The following is a 26,025-nucleotide window of genomic DNA, read 5'->3' as shown; positions in this document are numbered from 1 at the left end:
GTAACATTAAACAGCGTACGGGGTATCATTGTGTGCTAAGGAAACGCAGGGTTGGTCATTGTCGAAGGATTTTTAGCCTAGCCTATACGCACCTATTAGGTCATGCATTATATTGCCGCGAACCATGCATTGGGTTTGTTTATTTGTGTTTTGCTTTTACCGCCCGGCTGCGCCGGTCTGTGTTATCTCCGTGCCAAGGGAAGCGCGTGTTCCATTCTTTCTTTCTGTGCCGCATGTGTTATCTGTTCTGATAGGGAGAGCATTCCGATCTAACGTGAACATCCCGGAATAATCTTCTTGCATCTACAATGTTCTCGATGCGAATCGACGGTTCCAGAACCACGCGTGCCGAAAGATAAAAAGCCTGCAGAGCAGACGCCGGGGCATTCCATTCTGCGACGCCCGCTGACGCAAGTCACTTTGTTGACCGCTGCTTCGCCGCCTCTGTATTCTTTTGAGTTGCTAAGGGAGCACAAGTTCTCTCCAATAAACTTGTTTCTCCTGCAAGACAACTGCGTCGTCCTTGGCTTCGTGACAATATTGAATGATTGATTGATTGATTGTAGGGTTTAACGTGCCTACGCAACGCAGGCGATGAGGGGCGCCGTAGTGGAGGGCTGGGGATTAATTTTGACCACCTGGGGATCTTTAACGTGCGCCGAAATCTCGTACACACGGGCGTTTTCGTTTTTCGCCTCCCTCAGAAAAGCGGCCGCCACTGCCAGGAATCGAAGACGCGACCTCGTGCTCAGCAGCGCAACGCCTTAGCCACTGAGCCACCGCGGCGGGTAAGTCGTGCATTTCAGAAGGATCTTGGTAAAGTTCCGCTCGAGTCAGTGAAATTCGCGTTGCTGCGTGTTGTTAATAGTAATAGTCGTATCGTGTTGCACTAAGCCAAACTTTCAATAGCGGACGCCGATGCCTACCCCCATGTGGATTCTGGCCCAGTGGGTGTTCTCATGTGTTCTCGTACACTTGGCGTAGGATGTCCTGGGCGCCGATGCTGGACGTAAATCTTAGTTTGCCATGAGGTGGAAGGTTGGGCTTCTCTATATACGGATACAGCAACGTACAAATACCCTTCCAATTCTCAATCAGTAGCAGAACACTTAGCTTCAATGGCACAACGGGGAACATATGGGCATTGTCGCAGGCCTCCGCAGGTACAGTACACTGTAAAAAAAAATGGCCAATTTTACGGAGAAAGCTGCTGGTAAAATGTTGCCGGACACAATTCCGTTATTTAGACAACGGAAAGAATTTTAAGAACGGACATTCCGTAGTACGGAAAGGCCGTAACAAAACACACTCCGTTTTAAAAAGCACGTCTTTCCGTAATTGACAGAACCTTGACTCCGTAATATAATGGGCCCACCGTATTTGGTAGTACAGCAAGACCGTAATAAAACAAGCACTCCGTTTCAGGAAACCTGCCTCCCCGTAATTGATAGAACCGTCACTCCGTAATATAATGGACCCACCGTATTTGGTGGTACAGCACGACCGTAATAAAACAAACACTCCATTTCAGAAAACCTGCCTCCCCGTAATTGATACAACCTCCACTCCGTAATGTAACAGACCCACCGTGCTGCCCACTATGGCTAGACCGTAATATTACTGGCATTCCGTAGTGCAAAACTAATCTCTCCGTAATATTGATAAATTGGCAATGAGTTTTATTTTTTCAATATGTAGTTCTTGGCATATGCAATAATGAATACAGCTGGTAGTTGTCGAAATGTTTATTTTGGGTGAAATTTACAATATCTATGCAATGTCAAGATTCTGCTGTGTAAGAAATCCAAGAACACCAAGCACTTCTTAGGTGTTGCGAAGGCAGGAGCATTAATAGAGAGTTTTAGCTGTCATGTTGTTGGAGTCTTTCCAAACTTGCTCAAGGTTAGCTGTCATGTTGTTGGAGTCTTTCCAAAGTTGCTCATGGCAGCCTAAAAAGAAGAAAACAAGATATTAAAGCCCCAGGCATCACTTATTTGAGTCGTGAACACCTGGGAATTCAAAAATATGTGCGAAGGTATGCAGCACTATTTCTCAGAGCCTAACACGTACGAAGTCCACTAATTTTTTCGCAGTTGTAAAGGTGTAATTAGCACATCGCATTTAAATCTAGAATGTGTAGGCCATGTCCGAAGTTAGTGCTGCCAATTTACACAAACTTAAGAAAAAAGCTCATTCCAAAGACAGGTTCTACAAGTTCTCCCTCACACCAATCTCCTTGTCAACTGCTGAATCTGCCTATGACAAATGACTGACAAGTCCACAGGGCCTAATTTTGTGGGCTACCAGCGCATTTATCTGTTGAACGTGTGTGTGAACATAGTCAATACTAACCATGAAGGTCAAGGTCAAGATCAACATTTTGAAGGTCAAGATCAACATTCGAACATCAACACTTTGAAGGCTGGGGTGGCGTGGAAACACACTGCAGTGTGCCATCCTTTGTAGTTGACACAGCAACCATGAGTGGCGCCTAATGATTCAACCGACCTGGATAGTCTACACTCGTTACAGTGGATCCGGCAACAACGAACTTCCAGTTACAACAGACCATTTGAGTTTGTTTGGTGCCCATGCATTTTAAGTGGAGTTGACTTCGCTCATAATGGACCAGGCTACATAGCACACTGTCGGTTACAACAGACTACATTTTTGGGCAAAAAATAGCAGACTTTCAAGGTGCCAGCCCCAATATGCCTTTTGTTAGTTTATTTCAGTCAAAAACTGTCTAGCAACAATGTCGGCATAGAACTGTCTAACAACAATGCCGGCATAGAATGGGTCGTGGGTGCAGCCAGGCCAAGCCAGTGTCGGAGGACTTTTTTCGTGCAACCAGCGGCAGGGTAGTCCCTTTCACTGTTGGAATAACTACGCATTATTAACGCTGTCGAACATGGCAAAAAGCAGGCCGACATCGCCATAAGTACGGGCCTGTCCAAGCAGATGGCCTGCTTTTCCATCAAGAACAAGGATGCTACCGAAAAACATGACTCCGGTTAGGTTGAAGAACAGTGGCGCAAAGTGGTGCACACAGAGGTTAAACATACCCTCGTCAGTTAAACCCCATAATGCATTAATCAATTCCCAGGGGTGAGACAACTGAATCACATTTGGGAGCAGTTTTTGAAGCAGCGAAATCTCAATTTTGCAGCAGAAGAACCTTGATTTCGACCAGAAGCACAACATTTATTACGTCACCTTAGGAGCCTAAAAAAAAAATCAAATTTTTGGGAAATTAGGGGGGGGGGGGGGAGCAGTGCACTTTCCAATCGGTTCTGAACGTACATAAAACTGAAACCACCTTTCAACAAAGTTTTTTTGTAATAGAGTATCACAAGGTACGAACTGCACTACCTTTTTACAAACCATTTTTAAATTCTATGCATAGATAGCCTGGAGTTCCGTTGAAAATATCGAATTGAAAAACTAAGCAAGCGTAAGGCATTTTTATTATCGTGGGAATGCTGAAATTATTATTTTTGTAATCTCAGACTCGGCTCTCTGCACAAGTGTAGAGCCACGGCAAAAGTTTCACAAAGCGAGGTGACAGACGTCGCACCCCACCAGCTGTTGAATAGAGAGGTGTCGGTTTGGCGTAGTGGCCATGGGTGCAGCCGGACCAGGCCTCCGTCGGTACCGTGAGGCTCCGTGCAGGAGGCTGGTGCGAAACATTTCAATCCCCAAGGTGCACGTTCACAATGATCGTAATTTGAGTAACGTTGGTATGTTTAGCCACCTGACTTTTTGCATTAAATTTCACTTCAGATAGATGAACCATTATTACTAGCGCGCAATAATAGCCCCTCCTGCTATCGGACACTTCTTGAACATTTTCTAGAGAATCTTTGCGCTACAAAAAATTTGAAATGAGCAAAACTCCTTGTATTGCTTGTGGGGCATGCTGAGAACATATCTGCAGATGTGGCTCAGACGGGATACACAGCTTAAAGGGACAGACAACCGATTTTTGTCGAGTATATATTCTCTATCCCAAATGAAAGGGCATCACTTAGAGCACCTTGACGAGAAACGGTTGTGCTAATAACGGCGCAGAACTTCTTAAATCGAAATTTTTAGATCTACGAGCCGTATGTGTCCCTCCCAAAAATAATTCTGGCAACCACGACATAGGGTAGCTCGGCAACATACTTTTGTCTGTATGCGAGATGAAAAACGCTATTTAAAAACTTGTCCCCAGCTAAAAAAGTTTGAATCGCAGGCTTTCCTGTTCCTTTATGTCTGTTTTTAATGCAACGGTCTCTTTTGCACGAATGCGCCATCTGTTGGGATAGACGATAGGTAGAATTTGGCTTCACATTGTAAGGGTGGGAAGTTCGATTCTCCCTGGGCGCAACATTTTTTTTTTTAAAGCTGCCATTGCCGTATTTGGAAACTGAAATCAAATATTTTGGCAGAACGAACGCCCCTGACTCAGGCAGAATCGTCAAAGCTCCTTCACTAGGTCTGTTTACTGAACGCTTCCGTTGATTCTGGGCATGGTGGTTCAAGCCACACTGAGAGCACCCCAGTGACGGTGGGCAGCATGTTTAGAAATACATATACAATTTAACCTTGTACAAATACTTGTATTGAAAGGTTTTCAATACTTCAATAAACGTTTCAGCAGTTACAGTAGCTGCTAGGTTTGCAGGTCACGTGACAGGGACACATATCATATTGTAGTGTCAAGTTTCGACACTACGAACCGCCACCCTTCCCATTTCAGGAAGTTTGCTGCCAAATTAAAAGTATTTCCCCCAATTTGTTTAGAAATTGCTTGTGGTTACTGGGCAATATAAAACGCTGGCTTTCATATGAGCTAGACAACATATACGCGACACAAATCAGTTGTCTGTCCCTTTAAGCATGGTGCCCAGGCAGCACTACAAATGAGTGTCCCAAAATGACCTAATGTGCAGGTTTTCTACTTACCACTTCAGAGGATCATTCGGAGGGCCTGCGCTAGCTTCATAACCTTTACATTCACACTGGTTCGTGACTTGCGCTTTCCGTCACATTTGGTGCCGCTCAGAAGATTTATGTTGAAAAGTTGTCTGTAAGATAAACAAGTGAACAATTTTTATTTCAGCCCTATTCCTATGAATTGCAATGATTCTGAATGCAAAAAAAAAAAATGGGCAGGTCGTGTCCTTCTGTGCCTGTAGCATTTAAGAGCTAACATTACAAATACGCTTTTGAAAGCGTCATGGTTTAAACAAAAGTAGCACGCCCAATCTGCTTTTCGTGGATTGGTCATACTCCCCATTCTAGTAAAGAGCAAACACAAAACCATCACCTTGTAGCACATGCTACACAGGCGCATACCCCTTTTAACCACAAATATTTGACAAGTGAAATAATGCTTGCAGCATTATTTCACAAATAAATTTTTATAATAGAGGGGTACGTTTGTAGTGAGGTGGGTGGCTGCGTGGGGCTGAGACATAAATCTGGTTTGTATACTGAGTTCATAGCTGTTGAGGAGTTGAGTTGAGCTGCATGCGTATTTCATACTAATGCTTTTAAATGCGCCTTGTTCTTTGAGCAGAAAAGTAAACCTTGTCCTTCTCGACAGCTATGACCTCAGTATACAAACCAGATTATGTCTCAGCCCCACGCAGCCACCCACCTCACTACAAACGTACCGCTCTTTATTACAATTTATTTGTGCCCTTCATTCGCTGACGTCCCAAAACACAATTCAGCGGGAGAATCAAAATGTTGGCTTAAATTGTTTAATTTCTCAGTGAACAAATCCTTGTTTGCTGCTGGACAAGTGCCAGGGGTACTATAAAACTCCCTCAAATAAAACAAACTCGTATTTTGTCTTCATGGCCCTTTTAACACCTTCCAACACCCTGACCAGACTGCTCCGGTCTGACTGCACACAACTGTCTCCACTTTGCTGCTTCTGGGTGAGCCTCTGACCCTTGAACCAACGCCGCCTGTATAAACATTGCCTAACGCGTCGCGTGCTTTTCAATGGGCAGGGTAGGGACGCTTAGTTCAGGCACTAATCCACTATGTGGCACGCGCTGGCGGACATCCCGTTTTATGTCACTGCTCGCGAGTCGCGAACACTGCCCCCACTTCTACGACGTGTGTCTGTCAGCTTGCATGTTGGGTTTCAAAAGCCATTTCGCTCACATGTTAGCTGCGATATGGCGCTAATTCTGGGCCGCACTGGAGATCTTGTTCAACGCGTCGCTCGCTTCATACTTGCTGTATTTTTCCAAAGATAACTGACAAAGGCGGAACTGAAGTAGTGTAAGAACATATTAATTTTTGGGTGGACAAATAGCGAGCAGAAAAACGATATTTTCCGAGGGTACAGCCAATATTTTACTGATATTTTTCTTTCAGGAGGATGTAGGCAAGAAAAATTGCATACACATTTTTTATTCAGGCACTCACTTTTACCATTACTTTCCAAGAATATCACATGCTTGTAAATTTCAGAAGGTTATAGAAAACAAAACGATAAGCAGCTGAGGGCCCGGTCACACTGTCTGGGCACTTCTACAGTACAGTCCTCAATTTTAAAACTGCGTACTGATGCGGAGTGCGAACAGCGGTGACAAAACAACGCCAAAATGCAGAGGGGAGAGAGCGGGGATGCCCCACTCAGAAAATTTCGGGGCCGGTGATCCACGTAGGTAAGCGCGCAAAGCCGGCACCAGCCTGCGGCAGTACAAGTGATTTTGCGCCCGTGGCGCGGTTTTATCAGCAACAGACCAAGACAGACAGTCATGGTGAAAAACAACAAAGCGTAGGAGCGCTGCCTGAGGAACGCTAAACAAACAGCCAACTATTTTGCACAGTTTCCGAGTAGCGGCGCTGGCCGACGGACATGAAAGCACGCAGGAAGGCTACGGAGTGGGAAAGGGTAGGAGAGAGCAGCAGGAGAGTGGCTGTTTGGCCATTTTTCGCTCACGCGTTATGCAATGAATCAATGATTATACAGGCGGCGTTTGCTTGAACACTTAGTGGGTGGTGGCACCAACTCTACCCTAGACTCCGCCACCCACCTTTCCACAAAGCTTCGGGAGAGAGCCTTGGCCAGCTCACCCCTCGAAGATCAGGTACGCTTAATTGGAAGGGGTGTCGATGCAGCCCGAGCTAAAGGCATCCTGGAATGAGGACACCTGTCTAAAGAGTAGGTTAAGCATGATCAAACTCACCTCTGAATGAATTCCAGTGTTGTGGCTACGCTTCCTGGGTACACCATGTTGAATACATAGTAGAGAAGAAATTCCACGCACATCGCTTCCGTGAAGTCCATACCTTCTCCAAACAGCTCTATCTGCTCACACACTACGAAGCATTTCTTCTTAAAGATGCCTCCTGCAATAGTTCATCAGGATATTTATGAGCACAAATGTAAAACAGTATTAGTTTGGTTATTTGATGTTCGAGAAATATTTGCAAGATTCACTAAAGCCATTGTCCGCAATATTGCTATAATATTCAGTGAAGCAGTGGTTTATGCCAAAAATAAGATATCTTCAGAGGTCCCTTATTTCCTACAATAAAATACTAAATTTGGCAAAGTCTCACTAATAAGGGTCGCAACCGGCATAAGCCATTTAATGCTACTATGGGGCAGAGGGTTTTTGTAGTGCACTTGACACTTCACTATACAAAGTCGACCTAGAATGCCAAAACCCACAAAATTGAGGAGCACTACAACATTTCATGGAAACAAGTACATTGAAAAACCTGTTATTGTGCAGTTCATATTAAACCAAGCTGTTATTATGCCTCTTATAGCTTGCATTACCTATAACTGCAATAGCTAGGAGCCTGCAAGTCGACTAAGGAGGACGATGGCACCCACTGCTTTGCTGACTGCTAGTGGCTGACGGGTGGCATCCAGATATATGCCACCTTCAAACAACCACTACCCTAGCAATGAGGTTTACAATACCCGTGTCAACTAAGCGGTGTCCATGTCTGAATGGTCACCACTGCTTAAAGTGGTGTTGAAAAAGAAAAAACATGCCATTGGGCAAATTGGTAGACACATAAATATGATGACAACGTGAAAAGTTGACAAAGACTTCGCAAAGACGCACAAAGTACTGGCTCTCACTTGTTTGTTGTAAAGATGAAACACGTTCATATATATGGCAATATTACGGCGGTGCCCAGGTTGTACAACCCTTAATGCCAACCATTTAATGCAATCTGCCCTATCCTTCGCCACTATTATAAGAGTACTGACATAAAATTTAAAAGCTGAGCCACTATCTTGAATTCTGCAACCAGACGTTTACATGTTAGTGCAGCTTCCAGTAAAGCAAAAAGCTGCACCCAGAGCTCCTTGATATACAGTATAATCTCGATAAATGGAAATCGCTTAAACGGACTTGCCGCTTCAACGGAACAGTAGCCTGTAAGTTGGTTGGTTTCGTGTTCAGATAACATAAAAAAACTCGGCAATCAGAACTAAGATTTCCGCGTCAACGTGTAAACGGAACTAGAAATGGAACTTCTTGTGAAACCCATTGGCATGAGAGTCAGCTTTTTAAGATTCGTTGTTTCATTTCTCGCCTTAAATCTCCCCCTCCCCCCCCCCACCCTTTTTTTAGTGTTTGTTTCTTCTCTTTTCTGTAAAGCTGTTGGAGGCGTTCCAAAGAACAAATAGTTGCTTGTTTGCACTTACCCATTTGCGTTGTGTGTTTCTTTGTCTCCATCCTTGTATCGTAAGCCTAAGCAGCGCATTAATCTAACCCAAGCGTGATATGAACAACTAGCCCAGAGAAGTGCTTTAATCAGTTTGAAAGCATTGATGGTGGTTGTCGAAAGATATTGTGTGATAAACTGCAACACCGTCTGCGACGAGATGTGCACGGGAAGATATGCAACATGGTAGATGATAAAAATAGATTTAAAACGTAGAGGACCAAGCACACTGCCTTGGACGACACCAAATTAATGGGGGCAAAATAAGTAGAGGTATTAGCAGACGTTAACTTGAAGGGGCATTAAATAGGCTTCCGAAGGTAGTGGTTTCAAATACAAAATTGCTAGACAACATGTTCACGACAACGTATACCAAATATAATACCTCTGCGTAAAGCGAATGCTGCACAAAAGTGCAAGAAAGGTCTTCGCTTCTTTCCTTGTTTACCTGTCAATCCTTGTCGCCATTCTCACACACTCTGACGTAACTTTGCGACTCTGACGCAACCTTCATGGCAAAGCTGGTGCTGAACACTACAGCGTTGCTTTTGGCGGGTTTCCTAAAATCTGCAGTTAATCAGCGTTCCCAGCTGCGGTGGAAATGCGGGTGCATGGTTCGGCGGTTCCGCCGAACGGCACTACAGCACAGCTATCTTTGGAAAAACAACTGTCGATCGTCGCCATCCGTTACACGAGCTTAGCTGAGTTTGTGGATATAGTGCATTGTTTGCAAAGTATGAATAACACCGAAAAACACGGAGAGTCTCTGCAGGTGGAATCGCCGCTACAAGCGTGACCGCGGCAAGCATCTGCCTGCACGGTCGACAAGGACCCCGCTGTGCAGTGTATACGCGATATGGCATGAACCGCAGCAGTTAAAACTTGTCCCTGCCCGCCAGAGGGGGACTATTGCTGGAAATCAGTTTACAAATGCATGAAAGGGGGAAATAGTGCAGTGAAAGATTGCGCTGGTAATCGTCATCAGCTCAGCTTCGTAAAGTGGTGACTGAATAACTGCGGCGATGCTAAGCCTTTTCTGCGCAAGTTAGAGGGACCTGCTCGCTGCAACAGCGCCACCTGCAAGAAATGCTAGCGAACCGCCAATCGTAGGTGGAAATCTTCAATTACAGTCACCAGCGAACATGTTGTGTTTGGGACCCCCCTATCTGGCCGTCAAACACTCATTTCCCCCATTCTACAACTGACGTACCGACGCAACCACGGCAGTGCGAGCGGCCCGCCTGCTTACTGCCCCACTCAGCTCAGCGCAGCCAGCAGTGGGCAGAGCATACACGTCGCCTGCTAAAAAAGAAAAGCGTGACAAGCAGAGTCAATGGCTGTGTGTACCTCGAAACTGTAAGGTCTCTAAGTGGTCTTGTGCATGTCAGTGATGTCATAGCATTCACACCGATTAAGAGGTGCGAGGACAGGGTGAAAGCTCCAGGCCTTATTGCCAACCCTTTTTATTGAACAATAACTTAGCTAATACTTAACACTTTTAAACCATTTTTTGCGGGATGCTGTTCCTTCAGCGCACAGCACGTAAAATCGCTACATTTGGAACCCTGTTTAGGGCCCCTTTAATTCAACAAGGAAGAAAATCCGTGATCCAAATGAGGACATTACGGTGAAGTCTGAGAAGTAGTCTGCGGTGTGTAATGCGATCAAATGCCTTAGAAAAATTGAGATAAACTGCAGGAGTGTGTAAACCTGCGTCAATGGATGAATGTAGACCCTGAAGAATCCCAGAAAGTTGCGTTTTACGAGAGTAACCCTTGTGAGTTACTCTTAACCCCATGCTGATATTCAAATATGATGATGTAATTTTATAATTACTTAGTGACTTGAGAGAGAATGAAATGTTCCACAACCTTGCATATGGTGCTTGTTAGGAAAATTGGCCTGTAGTTTAATGGTGAAGCACGGTACCCAGATGGAAAGGTTTGTACTACCTCGGCTATCCACCCATCACTGAGAATAGCGCCTGTCGAGAGACTGAAAATAGCGCCATCAGAATTCTACAGTGTGGATTGTACTTTTCAGTACACTGTAAATAATACCAGTAGGATCTGAAGTAGGTGGAATTTTAAGCTTACCTAAAATATAAAGTAGTTCCACGTCAGTTTGTATGGTTAGTTCTTCAAGCCTTATAGAAAGATTTTATGATGATGATGGTGTTTAGGTTTTAATGGCGCAAGGCAAACTAAGGGCAAAGAGTGCCAAACAAAAGTCGTGTTATGAGAGCGACATGAAAGTAAAAGTAAAACATTTCAGTAAAAATAAACAAAGTAAGACACAACATAATTAAGATGACTGGTGTAAAGGGCCAGGTTGTCAAGATGCATGATAAGAAATGAGATGTAAAAATTTTACGTCGGTAAGAAACTCGAAAACATGTTTGAGTGAAAACATGGGCTTGTCTCCTAAGAAGAAGTGGAATATGTCGTGTGTATAGTTGTTGGAAGTGTTTGCATTGTGTTATGCCAAGTGCCTTGCATTGAATGAGTATGTGGATTACGGATAGGCCCTCTCCACACCCGCTGCATATGTATAGAAACATTTTAAAAGGATTGCCTGGCTTGATTCCATGCGAATGAACCCTTTAAAACAAAGTTCGGTTTCTCTTCCTGCACCTCCAGATTCTCTTGAATATCCCCACTAACCAATAACATGCTTAAAATGCACAGCACTGCTTCACGAAAATGTTTCCAATAACCAGAGGCTAGAACACTGCCAACAGGTATACATCATGACAATGGAAGTTTGCACAACGTGCAATAACTAACCTGCAAGTACATAATCGATGGGTGCGCTGAATGGCAGCAGTGCCTGGGGCCGAGGAAATGACGTGCGTTTGAAGGGGTGTGCCGAGTGACTTGGTGCCAGGTGACAGACAAAGGAATGGCTTTTCCTGGTGGCGAAGCATACAGAGCACCAAGGGAAGGCCGGCCGCAGCTTAGGTCCAGCAGATGGTTGGCCAGGGGAGGCCCTGGCAAAGCCTTGGGAACTGGACTGACAGGCAGCCGACCCAGGACAGCCAGCAGCAGCACCTGAAGGTACACGATCTGTGAGTGCACAGACAGTAGTTGAAATACAAGAGAAGGCCACGCAAAGATCAAATGCTTACATCAAGTGGATTTGTAATCGCTTAAGGACATTCACCATCAAGGCAATAATAAGAACATTCCAGCAACATCCAAAGTGAAATTTAGGTCACATTAACGATGTGTTTATTAGACACGCCAGTAATGCGATTGGGGTATTCATGATATATCCAAAGCTTACCGCTACGCTAATTTGCATTGAACGCATGCTAGCAGCTTATCTGGGTCCATAGCTTTCAATAGGGACTAGTGTGTGCTTGTTGAGGATCCTCTATTGCATTGCCTAGCTTGTCTTTGCAAGTTCGATTCTCCAATATAAATCGAGTTGAGAGTGCGGGCCTACAGTTTCCTTGTTAGTCTCTGTATGGTCTTCAATTTCGGGATATTAGGATGTTGACACCTTGCTTAACTTTCATCACTAATTTACAACAATGCAGATGCCTCTGATATCGAGCCCCACAGTTCCCGCGAGCTGCTCCTACGGAATCAAGTGCCCGCTTTTTCGCATGTACACTACTTCCAGGGCATCTCCTGTCCACGTTACTTCATCGTATACCGCAGGCATTCACGAATGTGTACTGATCACAGCGTTGTGCCGCTCACGCGAAATTTCGACGGGATCTGCAGTCGCGAAGGCAGATTTTGGTAGACACATAACGCAAAAACGCATAGGTGTTAAAGAACCTCGCGTGATGTGATCATGTCAAATAATTAGCAGCCCTCTACTACAGCGCGAGCGTCGTAGTTAAGGTCTAGCTTACGCGTAATTTGATGCTGACTGCCGCGGAAACCGTGGACAGGTAAATCCAGGTCGCCCAGAAAGTACGCAAGTCCCCTAGGATTTAAGAGAAAATGAGATGGGGGTTTAGTGAACCGCTGACCCATAAACACCAGAACCCGTTCCAAACAAGTACAGATTTATAAAACATGCCTACTTACCCTAGCAGGAACGATGTTTCCTACGTAAAATCTTTCTTCACTGTCGTCTTCACTTTGCGAACACCAATACACTTTGTTCGGAAGCAATGCCATCCACTTTTGACGCGCAGTCTTCTGAGGCGGGCGGCGATGATCGTTCTTCCAGTGCCCATGTTTTCAACACATGCGTAGGTTGGAAGGACTGACATCGCGCAATAAAACTTCTATAAGTTTGATTTCAGCTGGAAATCTGCAGATAAACCTGATGCAAACAGCACAGCACAAACGCGGGATCCTCACAAACACACACACAATGTGAGACATAGTTGCCAGGCTGCAATAGCAGCACCTCTCAGTTTGACGAAAGTCGTGTTAGTACGAGAATATTGGCAATAATCTTTTCGTTTCTGAAAGCTATAACAAGTTTATATCTTCAAATTGAGGTTTTCATACGCAGAAGTACATAGTAATGAAAAACTCTGACACATTTACATTGATGTTAAAGTAGTTTCGATAGTTTTGACGGCCTTTATTCCGGTCAATTCTCAGCGGTTTCTTTTCCTTTTTTAGAGAAAGAGACGGAACAAATCGCCTACGTTGACGTGATTGGAAGCAGGAAACAAGCGCTTTCCCTTGTAAAAAAAAAGCTATTAAATTCCTCACGGACAAAAAAAAAAAAATCTTCGCCGAGATTCGAACTTGCGACTCTCAAAACGCTAGACGAGTAGTCTACCACTGCACTATCCTAGCAAGAGGTTTCGGTGGGTAAGAATATAGTATAATTATCAAAGTGTCAATGGATATTGTTGCTTGTGTCTTGTTTTGACCGTAGTTTAGACATTTCGGCAGTTATAGCGCTTGCTTCTCTCGCACCGATCTTGCTGACAAGGCCAACTACGCTAGTGTTACAAGCGATATAGCCAAAGCTCCCTTATTTGACCCAACAAAGCTATCTCAGATCATTCCCGATCTCTTCCATGCAAGCGAGGGTAGCCACGAATGAAGTGAAATACGCCGCTAGTTTGGTAACGCTTGTTTGTCACGCACCGATCTTGCAGACAAGCCACATCACGCTAATACGACAGTTAATGACAGCAAACCTGTTGTGTAAAACGACTGCTGACAGCAGCGAAAACCTCTGAAGTAGTTAGAGTACGTGGGCATAGCTCAAGGCGCAACATGAGAAAGCAACCGAAGCGACGAACGACGCGAAAACCGTGATGGGTACAGCAAACAGGTACAGTGTGCGGTAGCGACGAGCGAAAAGAATATTACAGGCCGCTCCCAGCGGCCCGTGTGAAAATAGAAGATAGAATCCCTGCCTACACGCCCTAAAATACATCTGCACAGCCGATTGAGTTTGTCGCTAAAGAAAAGCAACCAAGGCTGCAGCAATAAACTGTGCTTGCCTTGGTGTGAGCCAAAGCATGTCTTGACATCGTTGTTTGGTAGGGCGTCTGACTGTTACTTAAAAAAGGAAAAATACAGTGTGGACAGGCAGCTAGGGCACAAATGTGTACGTCTAGCGTCTGTCGATCATGCACTGTTTTGGAGGATACGGCGCAACGTGCTGTTATACAGAAACAAATACTTCACAGTGAACAGTTTGGCTGTACATGGTACGTTTCACTGAAAAAAAAAAAAATGCTGAAGCCCCAGCTTGTTATGTGCTTTTATGGATTAAGCATGTCCGATCAGCAGCTGTTTTCAAATACTCTAATTCCTATTGGAGCATTGTAAAGTTTAAACAGGGATTTCTTCAATGCCCCCTCCCCACTCAAAATCCCCCCATCACCCCATGAGGAGAATTTGGACAATCCCCCAAAAGCGAAATTCTGGATGAACCCTTGTTTGTGCTCAACTTGTGCATCTTCCAGTAAGATCCTTACAAACATTCCCTGAAGGAACAAGGGGTGTCAATTTCACTGAAAATGATAAATGGTGCTTTTTAGTTTTGGTCGGTTGTCAACATATAACGTCCTCAATAAGCACGCACCGGGGTTGCCCCCAAAACCGGTGCAACGCACAGTGCCAGGTGACAATGTGCACCCGGCATGGAGCGTTGATCGAGGACAAACTGAGCAATTCTACCCAAGCACCATCTCTTAAGCTAAGAAAGCAACGCATAAAAATGTTCACAAGTGGCAATACAGCAGCATAATGTGACACAGCGCTACTAGAAAGTGATATTTATTGAAGGGCAATGATTATGTGTACATTAAACCCATATCCGTCACACATGCGCAACAATGCACTTTCACCGCTTCAACTAAACAGCTACATACAAGCTGATTCTCATCTTCGTTAAAGCCATGATACGAGTGCCTGTTTCTGTCCACCCTTCCGCTTGATGGTCTAGGCACCGCAGTGACTGTTCATGAAAATTCAATCAAACGAAGCGGATGCAAATCTCCAACTGGCTGGCAATACATGCAGCCTTCTTTGCAGTACACGAAGTTCATGTCTTCATTTACAATCTCTGGCCGTTGTTGCCTCCGTGCGGAGCCCGTCGCAAGCTATGCCAATAAACTTTTTACTTTTACTCCATCATTGCCCAATGATTTCGTAAGTCATCCTTGTCAGCAACAACATACAGCTCTGTCCACCTTCACACAAGTGCACCGATGCGGCATCACCACCGTCGCTGCAGCAGACGGTGGAGGAAGTCGCTTCTCCAGCGTTGTTCGCAATGTATCTTGTGATTGCACCCCGGAGCCCCGTCGACTCCCTCAGTGTGTGGCGGGGCAGCCAAAAACTGCCCCGCGACGGTGTGGCCCGGTTTATGGAGGACAGATGGTGCACACCGGCGCAGTTGATCAAGGATGAAGAGGCGCACCGGTGCGCCCCGGTGTGACTGGTGCAGTTTATCGAAGATGCTATTAGTAGAAATCACTGTGTTTTTACGTGTCATATTTAAATGTCACCTAATAATGCTGTCAGTTCACTTTGCAACAGGGTTGAAGAGCTGTGTGTTTAGATCGCCCAGTCCAATTTAGGGTTATTGAATGGTTGGCTGAACACAGTCGACCAAATAGTCCGAGTACCAGTTCAACCCTTGGGCAGACATAAAAATGCCTGCTGGTGTGTATGTAGGGGGGATATAGGTAACAGATTGAAGAAGCAGAGGGAGAGGGCATGAATTAAAACCTAACACACACACAATATTGACTAAGAAACAAAAAGATGTCAAAAGCACCGAAATTTTGAAGCAAGGCTAACACGGTGGGCAGTAAGCACAGCAACACTCTCAAAATCGTATTGATCCATGATCATATTGATCCAACACTTGATCGTATTGAACCATGACCCATGATGTATCTTTTTGTATCTTTTGCATCTGATGTATCTTTTTTTTGTTCTTGCTGATTTACAGCTGTGTGCAGTATTATATTCTTGCCCCTCCTGCTGAGGCCCTTAAATGGGCCTGCAGTATTCTGTGAATAAGTAAATAAATAAATAAATAAAAGACATTGTACACAGAAATTACTTTCAAGAGATACGACAGAAAAAAAGAGGTGTGGGGACTCTACGGCGCCATTCACCAGAAATCTGTATGCAGTTGTCAACGGGTACAGCAATACTGCAAAAGAGAACGTGACTAAGAAACACATCCACCTTTCTGTCTAGCCATGCACACCACCGGACCGGGTTGACAAACGCTCTGTGCGAACAAAACTATGAAAATGACTATGACTAAGAGATGCAACAGGAAAAAAATAGAATGGGGGGGGGGGGTTGTACCGTGCCATTTACAAGCAGGCTGTACTAGTTGCTGACAAGCACAGATGAACACATGGCCAAGAACAAAAAACAAGAGGGCAATAGGAACTTAAGCACTGCAATTTACTACAAAGCCCGCATTGCGAAGAGCCAACAAGGTTATCCATGAAGATGAAAAAGTGCAGTCGCTCAGTATCTTTAATTTTTGTTAATATAATAGTAAAAAAATTCTGTATTCAATGAACCTACTTTGCACATAGTCAATTCTCATTGTTGCAAACTTGACAGGACATTGGAAGTTTGTTGAATGGGCAGAAATCGTCATAAATATCACTCTGGCAAAGACAAAAGTCCACGTTATGTTTGGACATGGATTTTAATGACATTTTTTAGCATTTTGAAGGCTAAACTACACAAAACAAACTGAAAACAGAGGTGAAAAGTCCACAACTAGTTAATTCGTCTTCTACTGCTGACCAGAACTTTCAGGACCTATATAACAAGATTGGTCATTTTCAACAAATTGGGTCACGTCAAAAATGACAGTTTTGAAAATGACCAAACTTAATACGGTCTTTGAATACTGAGTAGGGCTAACAACAATGCTCTACACTAACGGCGTGCGTTGGCGACTCAGCGGCGTTATAGCGGCTTCATAACTGCGTGGTGTACACGTGATACTACAAACCCGATGGAAGAGATGGAAGAGAAGGCGGCGAGGCGGTGGGCTGCGGGGGCCGAGCGCAAGCGCCGCAAGCGGGCCGACAACCGTGCATTCGCACTTTCACATTCTCCCCCTCGGGGAAATGCGGGGGAATTTTATTGGACTGCACCACCGAACGCTACCATTGCGCCGAACAATCTGCATACATGGATGCCCACCCTGCCTTACAGCTGCCTTACAGATTTTCTGGCTGATGAAGTGCGATTTCTTAAATAGCGCTTCCGCAGTAAGGTTCCGCGAAGCCCCCACAATAGTTGATCGCCATCAACTCCGCTGTTTTGAGAAAGCGCTCGCAAAAATGTGTGTGACTGGCTGCGACTGCGATTTCGCACTGCATGAATAGTGCTTGCTGTGCTTTGGTTTTAAGCTTTAGGCTAAATACTTCGGACGATATTGATTCCTTGAGAACTAAATTACCTTCCGTAACTCTGCTTCAGCACCCAAATGACCTTATATTTTCTACAAGTGTGCCGGTCACACACGCATGTGCAGTTTTCAGGTCCGGGGCAGCGACGTCGCCGGAGTGTCGTATACGATACAGCGCTCGTGCTGAGCGGTGTGGGCCTCATGGTCCTCACTAAGTTTATTACACTTTAGAAACTAACGAAACAGAGCCGCATTCATTACGGCACGAATGTTGTCGAGGCGAAGTTTTCGCTTCTCGATCGATTCCCGACGATCGACATGACAATACATTTCTTGCAGTTATTAATAAACTGACCTGTTTCTGTTCCGCATCATACAGAGGAAACGCCCGTATTTTGCAAAGCAGAAAAACATTCCGTTTGACGTGTAACGGAGAGAGCATCCGTATACTGAGGGACGGAGCGCACTTCCGTTAAATTACGGATGTTTTCTTTGTTCGGCATCAAACGGAACACGGCTCTGTTTTATTACGGCCATCTGGTCCGTAATTTGTCCGTAAAATTACGGATTGTTTTTACAGTGTAGGGTGCAACAGACGACAATTCGCGTCGTGAGAATAAAGGGAAACAGTATTTGGCGAAGCTGCCCACAGAAGCTAAAAGCACTCGTATTGACATGACGAATGGGGACTTCTCATGATATTGGGGAGCGCACCAAACACCTGCAACCTTGCCACCTTCTACTGCTCCTTCACCAGATATGCTACGTCTCTTTCACCCTGAAGAGGTACGCTGAGCAACCGAAGCACACCACCGAGGCCGCTGAATGACATGAACGTCGTGTGTTGAGAAGGAATGACCCCAAATACCTCCACATCCAAATACCTCCACGTATAAGTAGACGCTGCCAAAATTCAGAACCTTTCCAACCTGTGAAGACGGAGGTCCATCGAAGCTGGCACTTCGATGGACTACGTTGGGGTTTAGCTATACTGGTGATTAGAATGTTGATTTATAATATAAGGACAGTGGACCCATCTCTCCGTCACAGACTAAGGACAAACACGATTGGTGGGTGGAGAAAATGAGGTTTTATTTCAGCGTGGCTGCGCCAATCGCAGCGCAGGCTCTAGTGCTCCGCATAGGTGGCCGCCGAAGAGCGCGCGGCATCGCGCTATGTCACGGGGAGAAAGAAGCAGCGCGTGGCGGTGAGAACACAGTACTCGGAAAGAGATGGCGGTGGTGGAGAGGAGTACGAAGTGGTGCTCTAACCTACAGCACTGCACGGGCCTGATTTGAAGGCGCGGGCCCGGCCTAAGCCCGCTTTATGAAGCCCCGAGCCCGACCAGGGCCCGCAACTCCGGGCCCGAGTCCGGCCCGGGCCCGGTAATTTATTTTTAAGCCAATAGAGGGCCCACGTGTGCGTGACTAAGCCCAGGGAAAGAAGCTGAACGAAATTTGTTTATTACACACTTAAAACCCGATCTAACAAAGTCGCCGAGAACCGCGAAATATTTCGTTAAATCGAGAACATTGTAAAATCACGGCTGTCATATTACAAGCACTTGATTACACAAATTCGATATATATGGGAGGCGCATCCAACTACCATGACATCGCAATTGTGGCGGCCGCCGCTATCGCCTGGCGATGATTTTGTAAGGCGCTAAATGACCGCGCTGAAAATAATAACAATAAAGCGCTAGGGGCACTGGAGGAGACGAATTTATTTCCTGGCAAAAAAGTCTGTGATTTTCGGCGCTTGAGCTTCGTTGAAATCGGGCGGACTGACAGACTCGTATTGTTTTTCCTGTCGTGGCGCAATATTATTTGTGGTGGTCTGACGAAACACATTCGATATTGCTTCTTCTTTAAATGTGTCTGTTTCTGAAACTACGTCCTTAAAGCGGTAAAGGCGAGGAATATATTTCGTCTTTAGCGTTCATAAAAGCATTGAGCCGTATAGGCACCTATGGGGGAATTAGAATTTGGTCGTTAGATTGGGAAATCCGTAATATCGGGTGTCGTTAGATCGAGTTTTGACTGTATTTGGTTCAGTGTCTTCGTACAAGGCAATATAGAAGGAGCATGTAGCAATGGACTGAAAGGAGCAATGGACTGAAATTGAAAATTTTAAGGTTAAGCAGTGCGCCTAATTTATCTTCAACTTCTTCAGTTCCCGTCACATCGGCGCAATAATAGCTCGTACTTTTACATCAGAGACACCATCCCCTTTGATGACCAGATCCTTGGCAACTTCACGTAGTCGTCTCGTGGGCAAGTTGGTATGGTGACATTTTTGGTGCCGCGTTTCAATCCACGAGTATACACGTGCACTGAAATGTTTTACCTCCAGTGGTTGCTCAGTGCTGTTTCTCCAACACTCCAGTTTAATTCCTGGACATGTCAGCTGCACTAAGATCGGTGCGACATGTGAAACATACGTTAGGGGGAGAGCTACGGATTGTCTGAGTTCATCGCTTCCCTGCAATGGTATTCGTTGCAACCTTACCTGTGCTATGTTTTACAACAAACTACAAAATCTTGATGCAGCACATGAAATGCCATAAAAACCAACACCGTGAATACCAAACCTAACAAAGCAAGTTTTTAAAACAATGCGTATAACTAACACCAACAAGCGAGTGGAAATAAACACAGAAAATTCTTTGAAGTCTCTTTTCTACACTTCATTTCGGAAATATTAATCGCATGAATTCAAGCCCGAGCCGGGCCCGGACGCGTGGCATTGAGCCCGGGCCCTTGCAGTGCTTTACTGTAACCATACAAGTGAAGAGCTCTTAAGGCACTCGCTTTGTCATCGTAGCTCGCTCGCTGGACCCAAGTAGAGCAACAGGGCGTTCCGTTGTAGCGCTGTCGTCGCGGCGTACTCCAGAGGCTTCGAAAGCCAAGTGGTTTATATTGTCATAAGCGTTCCAAACTGGTGAACCACTGGCGCTTGTCCTACATCTCCCCGTTGTTTAGCGCTAAGAAAACTATAGGCGCATTTTATTTATTCATTTAAAAATACCTTACAGGCCCTTATTGCAGGGCATTGTGTAAGGGGGGTAACAAAGGGTGAGTGTCGCGACAGAATTGTAAGGGAACATCAAACTTTGAATGAGCAAAAAAAAAACTTAACAACAAATAACACGTTATTTGTCAGTAAAAAGAAAGAGAAGAGAACGTACAAAAAAAAGTCATTTGAAGTTACGCATGGGAACATTTGAGACAAAATATATGTAATTAACCAGCAGCGTTCGCGTTGATTTAGTTAGGAACGCTCGTTGGGTTGTTTTAGATGCGACTGCATCTCATTCACTCGCCTTGTCCCTGCATCCGGCGACGGCGTTGTTGTCGGCGTCCGCCCCTCCCCCATTCTCCTCGCCGCGTGAGCTACGCTCTCCGCCGCTCACCCCCTCTCCTCTCCGATAGCGAACACTCTCTCGCGAGGGGCATTGGATTGGATTCGAATGGATTGGCTTGGCTTGGCTTGGCTTGGCTTGGCTTGGCTTGGTTTGGCTTGGCTTGGATTGGATTTGGATTGGATTGGATTAAAGTGGATTGTGTTGGGTTGTGTTGCGTCATAGCCGCGCCAGACGCACTGGCGCCGGCGCGTCCCCTCACCGTTATGCGCGCTATAAAACGCGGTGCCTGCGCCGCTCCGCTCCATCGTTCCAGCGCCGTTCCTCAGCTGTCTAACGCTGCAACGTGAACCCCCTATGCGTCGCATCTACACAGGGGTTCCCGCGAGGGGAGGTGGGAGATTTTTTTTTTTAGCGAAAAAAGCGGCCGCGCAAGAAAAAAATGGCGCGTTTGAAATCACGCAGAAAGGCTCCACGGGCAAGAAAAAAATTACGCGTTCGAAAGGACGCAAAACAGCTCCAGAATATGAAATTAAAGCAAGAACAAACAGAAGAGAACTCCCTCTCGCGCAATTTCAGGCAGTGGGCGGGCGAGCACTGCGAAAGCAGGAAGTATGAATTACGTTGGGTGGTAGCAGTGAGTAGATAACGGCTCCACCACCCATTATGGCGAATCACTGCTCTGCACTTCCGACAGCTTTCACATTGAGTGGAACGGCTATAATTTTTTTCTGTAGGTGGGCATGCTTCACTGTGCAACACACAATGCAGGGAAACCAGTGTACAAATACCAAGCTTACATTAATTCACTTAAAGTTAGCTTCGCATGCAAACACAAATTCTTAGCGGGGGATATATTTTTCAGAGGCAATACAAGCCGCCTTATATCAAAATACGGAGACCCTGGGAATATATATTTTTATTTTTTTATGATGTTTTTTCGTACTCTGAATACAAGACGCTTTGCAAATTACCGCTGATTCGAGATCCTAGTGTCCTAGCTATGTACACCTTTGCTGCAAAAACGAAGTATTCGTTCGCGCTGCAAGAGGAACAAACGAAGTCGCATGACCCCGACCCTGCTCTAACTCTTTTGTACTTAGAACTTCTAGCTATGCTCTGTGCAGCGACGTACATTACAGTATAACTGACAAGAACCGACAAGTTATGCTTCCTATACTGACTCGGGAAATACGTTGCGAGAATGTGGTACCTTCATTCTGTGAGCACCAGGTGCGAACAAAAATTACTTACGGCTACGGGGTTAAGCGTATCAGCTCTTCAGAGTCACCCACCTTAAAAATAATGTTATAGGGCCCAAATAATAAAGAAAAAACGCAGAAATTTGTTTTTCAATTGAAAGGAAAAAAACATCAGTGCAGAAAGGGTTAAGATCACGTGGATCTCAGGGAGAATAGAACATTGACGTCGACGTCAACATGAGGCCACATGAGAAAGCACAAGAAAAACCTCTATCCGCACAAACGCCTTACATAACCACGTAGCAGCCGTGACTTAAAACATAATCCACAGCAGATGGATTTCCTTAAAGCACTGTGGGGATGAACGCTGATCATCGTGGCATGTCCAAGCTGCAGAGAAGACCCTCTGTGTAACACATTTTTCAACTTTTTTTATATCTTAAATTCTTGCAGAACGTAATCAACCAACCCATCTAGTACTTAGATTAGGGCTCCCAAAGTACCTCGGCAAAAAATTACTGCTCTATGCCCATCAGATAACCTTGAAGCTTTCTATTTCTCTCTGTTTTCTTGTCTTTGCGTTCTGCGACCGCTGTAGTTAGTCAATCCAGCCCGCGGTGGCCGCTTTTCTGATGGAGGCGAAAAGCGAAAACACACATGTGTTCGAGATTTCAGCGCCCGTTAAAGATCCGCAGGTGGTCAAAATTATTCCAGAGCCCTCCACCACGGCGCGCCTGACCGCCTGCGTAGCGTTGGCGCGTTAAACCCCCCCAATAAATCTACGCCATTCCAGCGGTGTAGCGGCCATTGGGCGGCTTTCGTTCTGTTGCAGCAATGAACGCATTCGATAGCCACTTTAAAAACATTGCCGCGTATCTGCTCGTTTCGTTGCAAATGTCTACGAAAGAGATAGTCGACTTGCGCCCCTGCCGAGTAAATGCTTCCCTTATCTTCGCCCTCACCTCTGATGCTCTTCCTCCCCCGTCTCGTTCCTCCCAAGATAACACGCTAGAGGTTTGCTCAAGGCAATTTAAATTTACCGCGTTCCACTGCTCCAAATCGGGAGTCCTCGATGCCAGCGCTGCCGTACGGTGGAGACGCGCATGAATTGAGACACCCTGCTACAATGTTTACAGAACCATGTTGTCCTACTCCACGAGCGTGCCAGGAGGAACGTGGAACCTTTCGTTGCGTTTGCCGCTTGATTTCCTAAATGCCGCCAGGAGCTATAGTAGCGCTGGCAACAGCAGGCGACGGCTTTCTGCAGTAGATGTATTTCATTTGCCATCGCAAAAACCAAGCATCCATGATTTCTTAAATAAAAGAACACTGCAAATACGAATTATGTATTGATTTTCTGCGTTATATTTGCGTAATCGCTTGTTCTTGTTCAACAGTGTTGACAAGTATGAACAGTGACACCGAACTTGAACGCTTGAACTGGGCTTGAAGCCGGTATATAAACCTATTGTGCAGCTACAGTTTCATTTCGGCCGGGTGGCTGAATCGAGTTGATTGATTGTAGGATTTAACGCGGCGACGCAACACAGGCGATGAGGCGCGCCGTAGTGGAGGGCTCCGGGTTAATTCTGACCACCTGCAGGGAACCTTTAACGTGCGCCGAAATCTCGTACACACGGGCGTTTTTGCTTTTCGCCTCCATCAGAAAAGCCACCGCCGCGGCCGGGAATCGAACCCGCGACCTCGTGCTCAGCAGCGCAACGCCTGAGCCACTGAGCCACCGCGGCGGGTCTGAATCGAGTTGCAGACAAACAGGCATGCAGATAGACCGAAATATCTGTGTTCAAGTAGCCCAAGAAAGGCTATAGTCTTTAAAAAAACTCCACAAAAACAAAGCAGAAACGGTAGGCGTATCTGCAGCGACGAGGCACTGCAAAGTACGCAGTGCCTCTCCGTGCTGGCGATAACTATAGCTTTCCCAGTGTTTCCGGTCGCGAGGGAAAGAGTGAAAATGTCTATTGGAAGTGTTGCACACTCCCTCTAAGTAATTGTGACCGGCCCGCAGGATCATATCATAGCTTCTTCCACAAGGAACAGCTTATCTTACGCCATGCACACGAAGACGCAAGGAAGGCTTTGTTCGTGTTTGAAAAGCTTTACCGCCTATGTTCCGCCTTTACCGAAAGCCGGTAAATTGGCGGTATCTTAACACTGTAGTTAGACGTCCCCTATTAGGCATAATATTTTTTCTGAATTTTTGCTTTCTCTTAGGTAATTCTAGCCCCGACAGTACCGTGTATGGTTTGACCCCACTGGTTTGCACAAGTTCGTCACCTTCTACCTCCATCACGACGGAATGCACCACCTTTCTTCCAAGGCCACTCCCTTCCCCCTACTCTGCTACTTTCTGAAACCTTCCCGCCGCACGGAATGAACCGAATACAATGCGTGGCAAAAATGTTTCTACAATATCACAAAGGAGTAACATGATTTGTCTTTTGAAGCCCTTATTCAGAATACAATGGGTGTAATGACTGCACTGGGTTAATTTTGTCATTATCCCGTTAATGTCGTAAGGCGGGGCAAGTAGTAATGCATCTTGATTTTTTTCGAGCGTGCGTGCCGTGCCGAGGTGCTGTGCCGCAAGCGTGACACGCTTTCAAGATTTTGTCACGGAGGCCGGCGGAGATGACGAGAAGGCGCTTCATTCTCGCTGTACGGTCGAAGTTCTTCACTATTGAATTTTTCAGGCAGAATGTAGCGGAGTTGCGCTTAAAAGCACTTGTCACGGTGATGTTGACGGCGAAATTGTCGATCATGACGCGCAACTCGGTGTCGGCACGCTGCTGGGCGGCTAGGTCGCTTGCCGTCACGATGCCGAGAAACGCGGCGTCTTTGTCGGAGCCCTGTGTCGCCGGATCCACCGGTACGTGTGACAGGTAGTCGGCGTACGGGTATTTCCTTCCAGATTTGTAAACAGTGGTCACGTCAATGTCCTGCAGGCGCAGGGCCCATCGCCCAAGACGGCCACAGGGGTCCTTAAAATTTGCGAGCCAACAGAGCGTATGGTGGTCTGCTACCAGTTTAAATTGTCTGCCATACAGGTATGGGCCGAATTTTAAGATTCCCCATATGGCAGCAAGACACTCTTTCTCAGAGGCTGAATATTTTTCTCTTTTCATCTTCTGATAACCCGCGGCTGCCATTAGCAATTAGTTTTTTGGCAGCCGCTTTGCTTTTGAACGAGGACAGCACCCAAGCCTATAGACCCGTTGCTCTGATGTTTGCCGCACAAGCAGCAGCGCCATGTTCGCTGGTGGTTCAGGACGTCATTTATATTGTAAAAGATGCCATGCTCATCACAATTTGCGTTCGTAACATTTAATTTACGGACCGAGATACCAACAGCCATTATTGTCACGAGTGAAGCTACGGGCGTCCACACACAGAAGGTCCTTGGTAATGTCATAACAAAAGCAAAGACGAACGAGGAGTTTAAGCGACGCAAGTAGAAATACATGAGTCGCTGATAGTGCAGCCGCCCAATCAGGTTGTAAGTGATGAAAAAGGCACGGCGGTGGAGTCGATGCAATAATCACGGCAGTTTTTCTTTGCGCCTTGTCCACGGTGCAAGAATATTTTCTTACACCGTGGCCTTGTCTTAGCGTAGGCGCCGTAGACCGCTAGCACGGCACACTGCAGGCAGTCGGTGATAACGGGCCCAGAAATCGCCATTCCTTTGTCGATGCTCTAGCGTGCGTTACAGTCAACTTTATCAGGAAAAGTGCTGCGCTCTCAGCGGCCTCTGTCTGGTGCAGTGTGCCTATATCGGTGGCGCCTGCGCGCATTTGTTTCGGCGTTTTCCCAGAAATGAGGGAGCACAGGCAGGCTTTGCTCCCTCTTGGCCATCTTCCCTGCACAAAGGGGGCCTGTCTTTCAACAAGCGAGTGAGTGGCTATGCAA

General features: G+C 45.8%; 1 protein-coding gene across 1 annotated transcript; it reads right to left on the bottom strand.

The window, feature by feature from the left end:
• Nucleotides 1–1,729: 1,729 nt before the first annotated feature.
• On the bottom strand, nucleotides 1,730–25,370 carry LOC144172362 (uncharacterized). Its single transcript, XM_077701116.1, has 8 exons — nucleotides 25,356–25,370; nucleotides 24,930–25,058; nucleotides 12,747–12,766; nucleotides 12,569–12,642; nucleotides 11,490–11,768; nucleotides 7,200–7,362; nucleotides 4,951–5,072; nucleotides 1,730–1,949 (listed from the first exon to the last, which is right to left on the bottom strand). Exons 1-7 carry the CDS (start codon nucleotides 25,368–25,370, stop codon nucleotides 4,955–4,957), a joined length of 798 nt encoding a protein of 265 aa, XP_077557242.1. The 3' UTR covers nucleotides 1,730–1,949; nucleotides 4,951–4,954.
• Between the last annotated feature and the right edge of the window lie 655 nt (nucleotides 25,371–26,025).

This window comes from Haemaphysalis longicornis, unplaced genomic scaffold, assembly GCF_048455015.1.
Source record: "Haemaphysalis longicornis isolate Haplotype H1 unplaced genomic scaffold, Haemaphysalis longicornis Haplotype H1 scaffold_20, whole genome shotgun sequence".
NCBI lineage: Eukaryota > Metazoa > Arthropoda > Arachnida > Ixodida > Ixodidae > Haemaphysalis > Haemaphysalis longicornis.
The sequence above is the reverse complement of the archived record's forward strand: the minus strand, read 5'-3'. Positions and strand labels throughout refer to the sequence as shown.

What these genes read in the sequence shown, in the direction of transcription:
- LOC144172362 (XM_077701116.1), bottom strand. An exon ending in CGTTTCTCGGCATCGTGACG is followed by an intron (nt 12,767 to 24,929) that starts GCAAGCGACCTA and finishes GATTTTACGTAG; the next exon opens with GAAACATCGTTCCTGCTAGG. An exon ending in ACACTGGAATTCATTCAGAG is followed by an intron (nt 5,073 to 7,199) that starts GTGAGTTTGATC and finishes TTTATCTTACAG; the next exon opens with ACAACTTTTCAACATAAATC.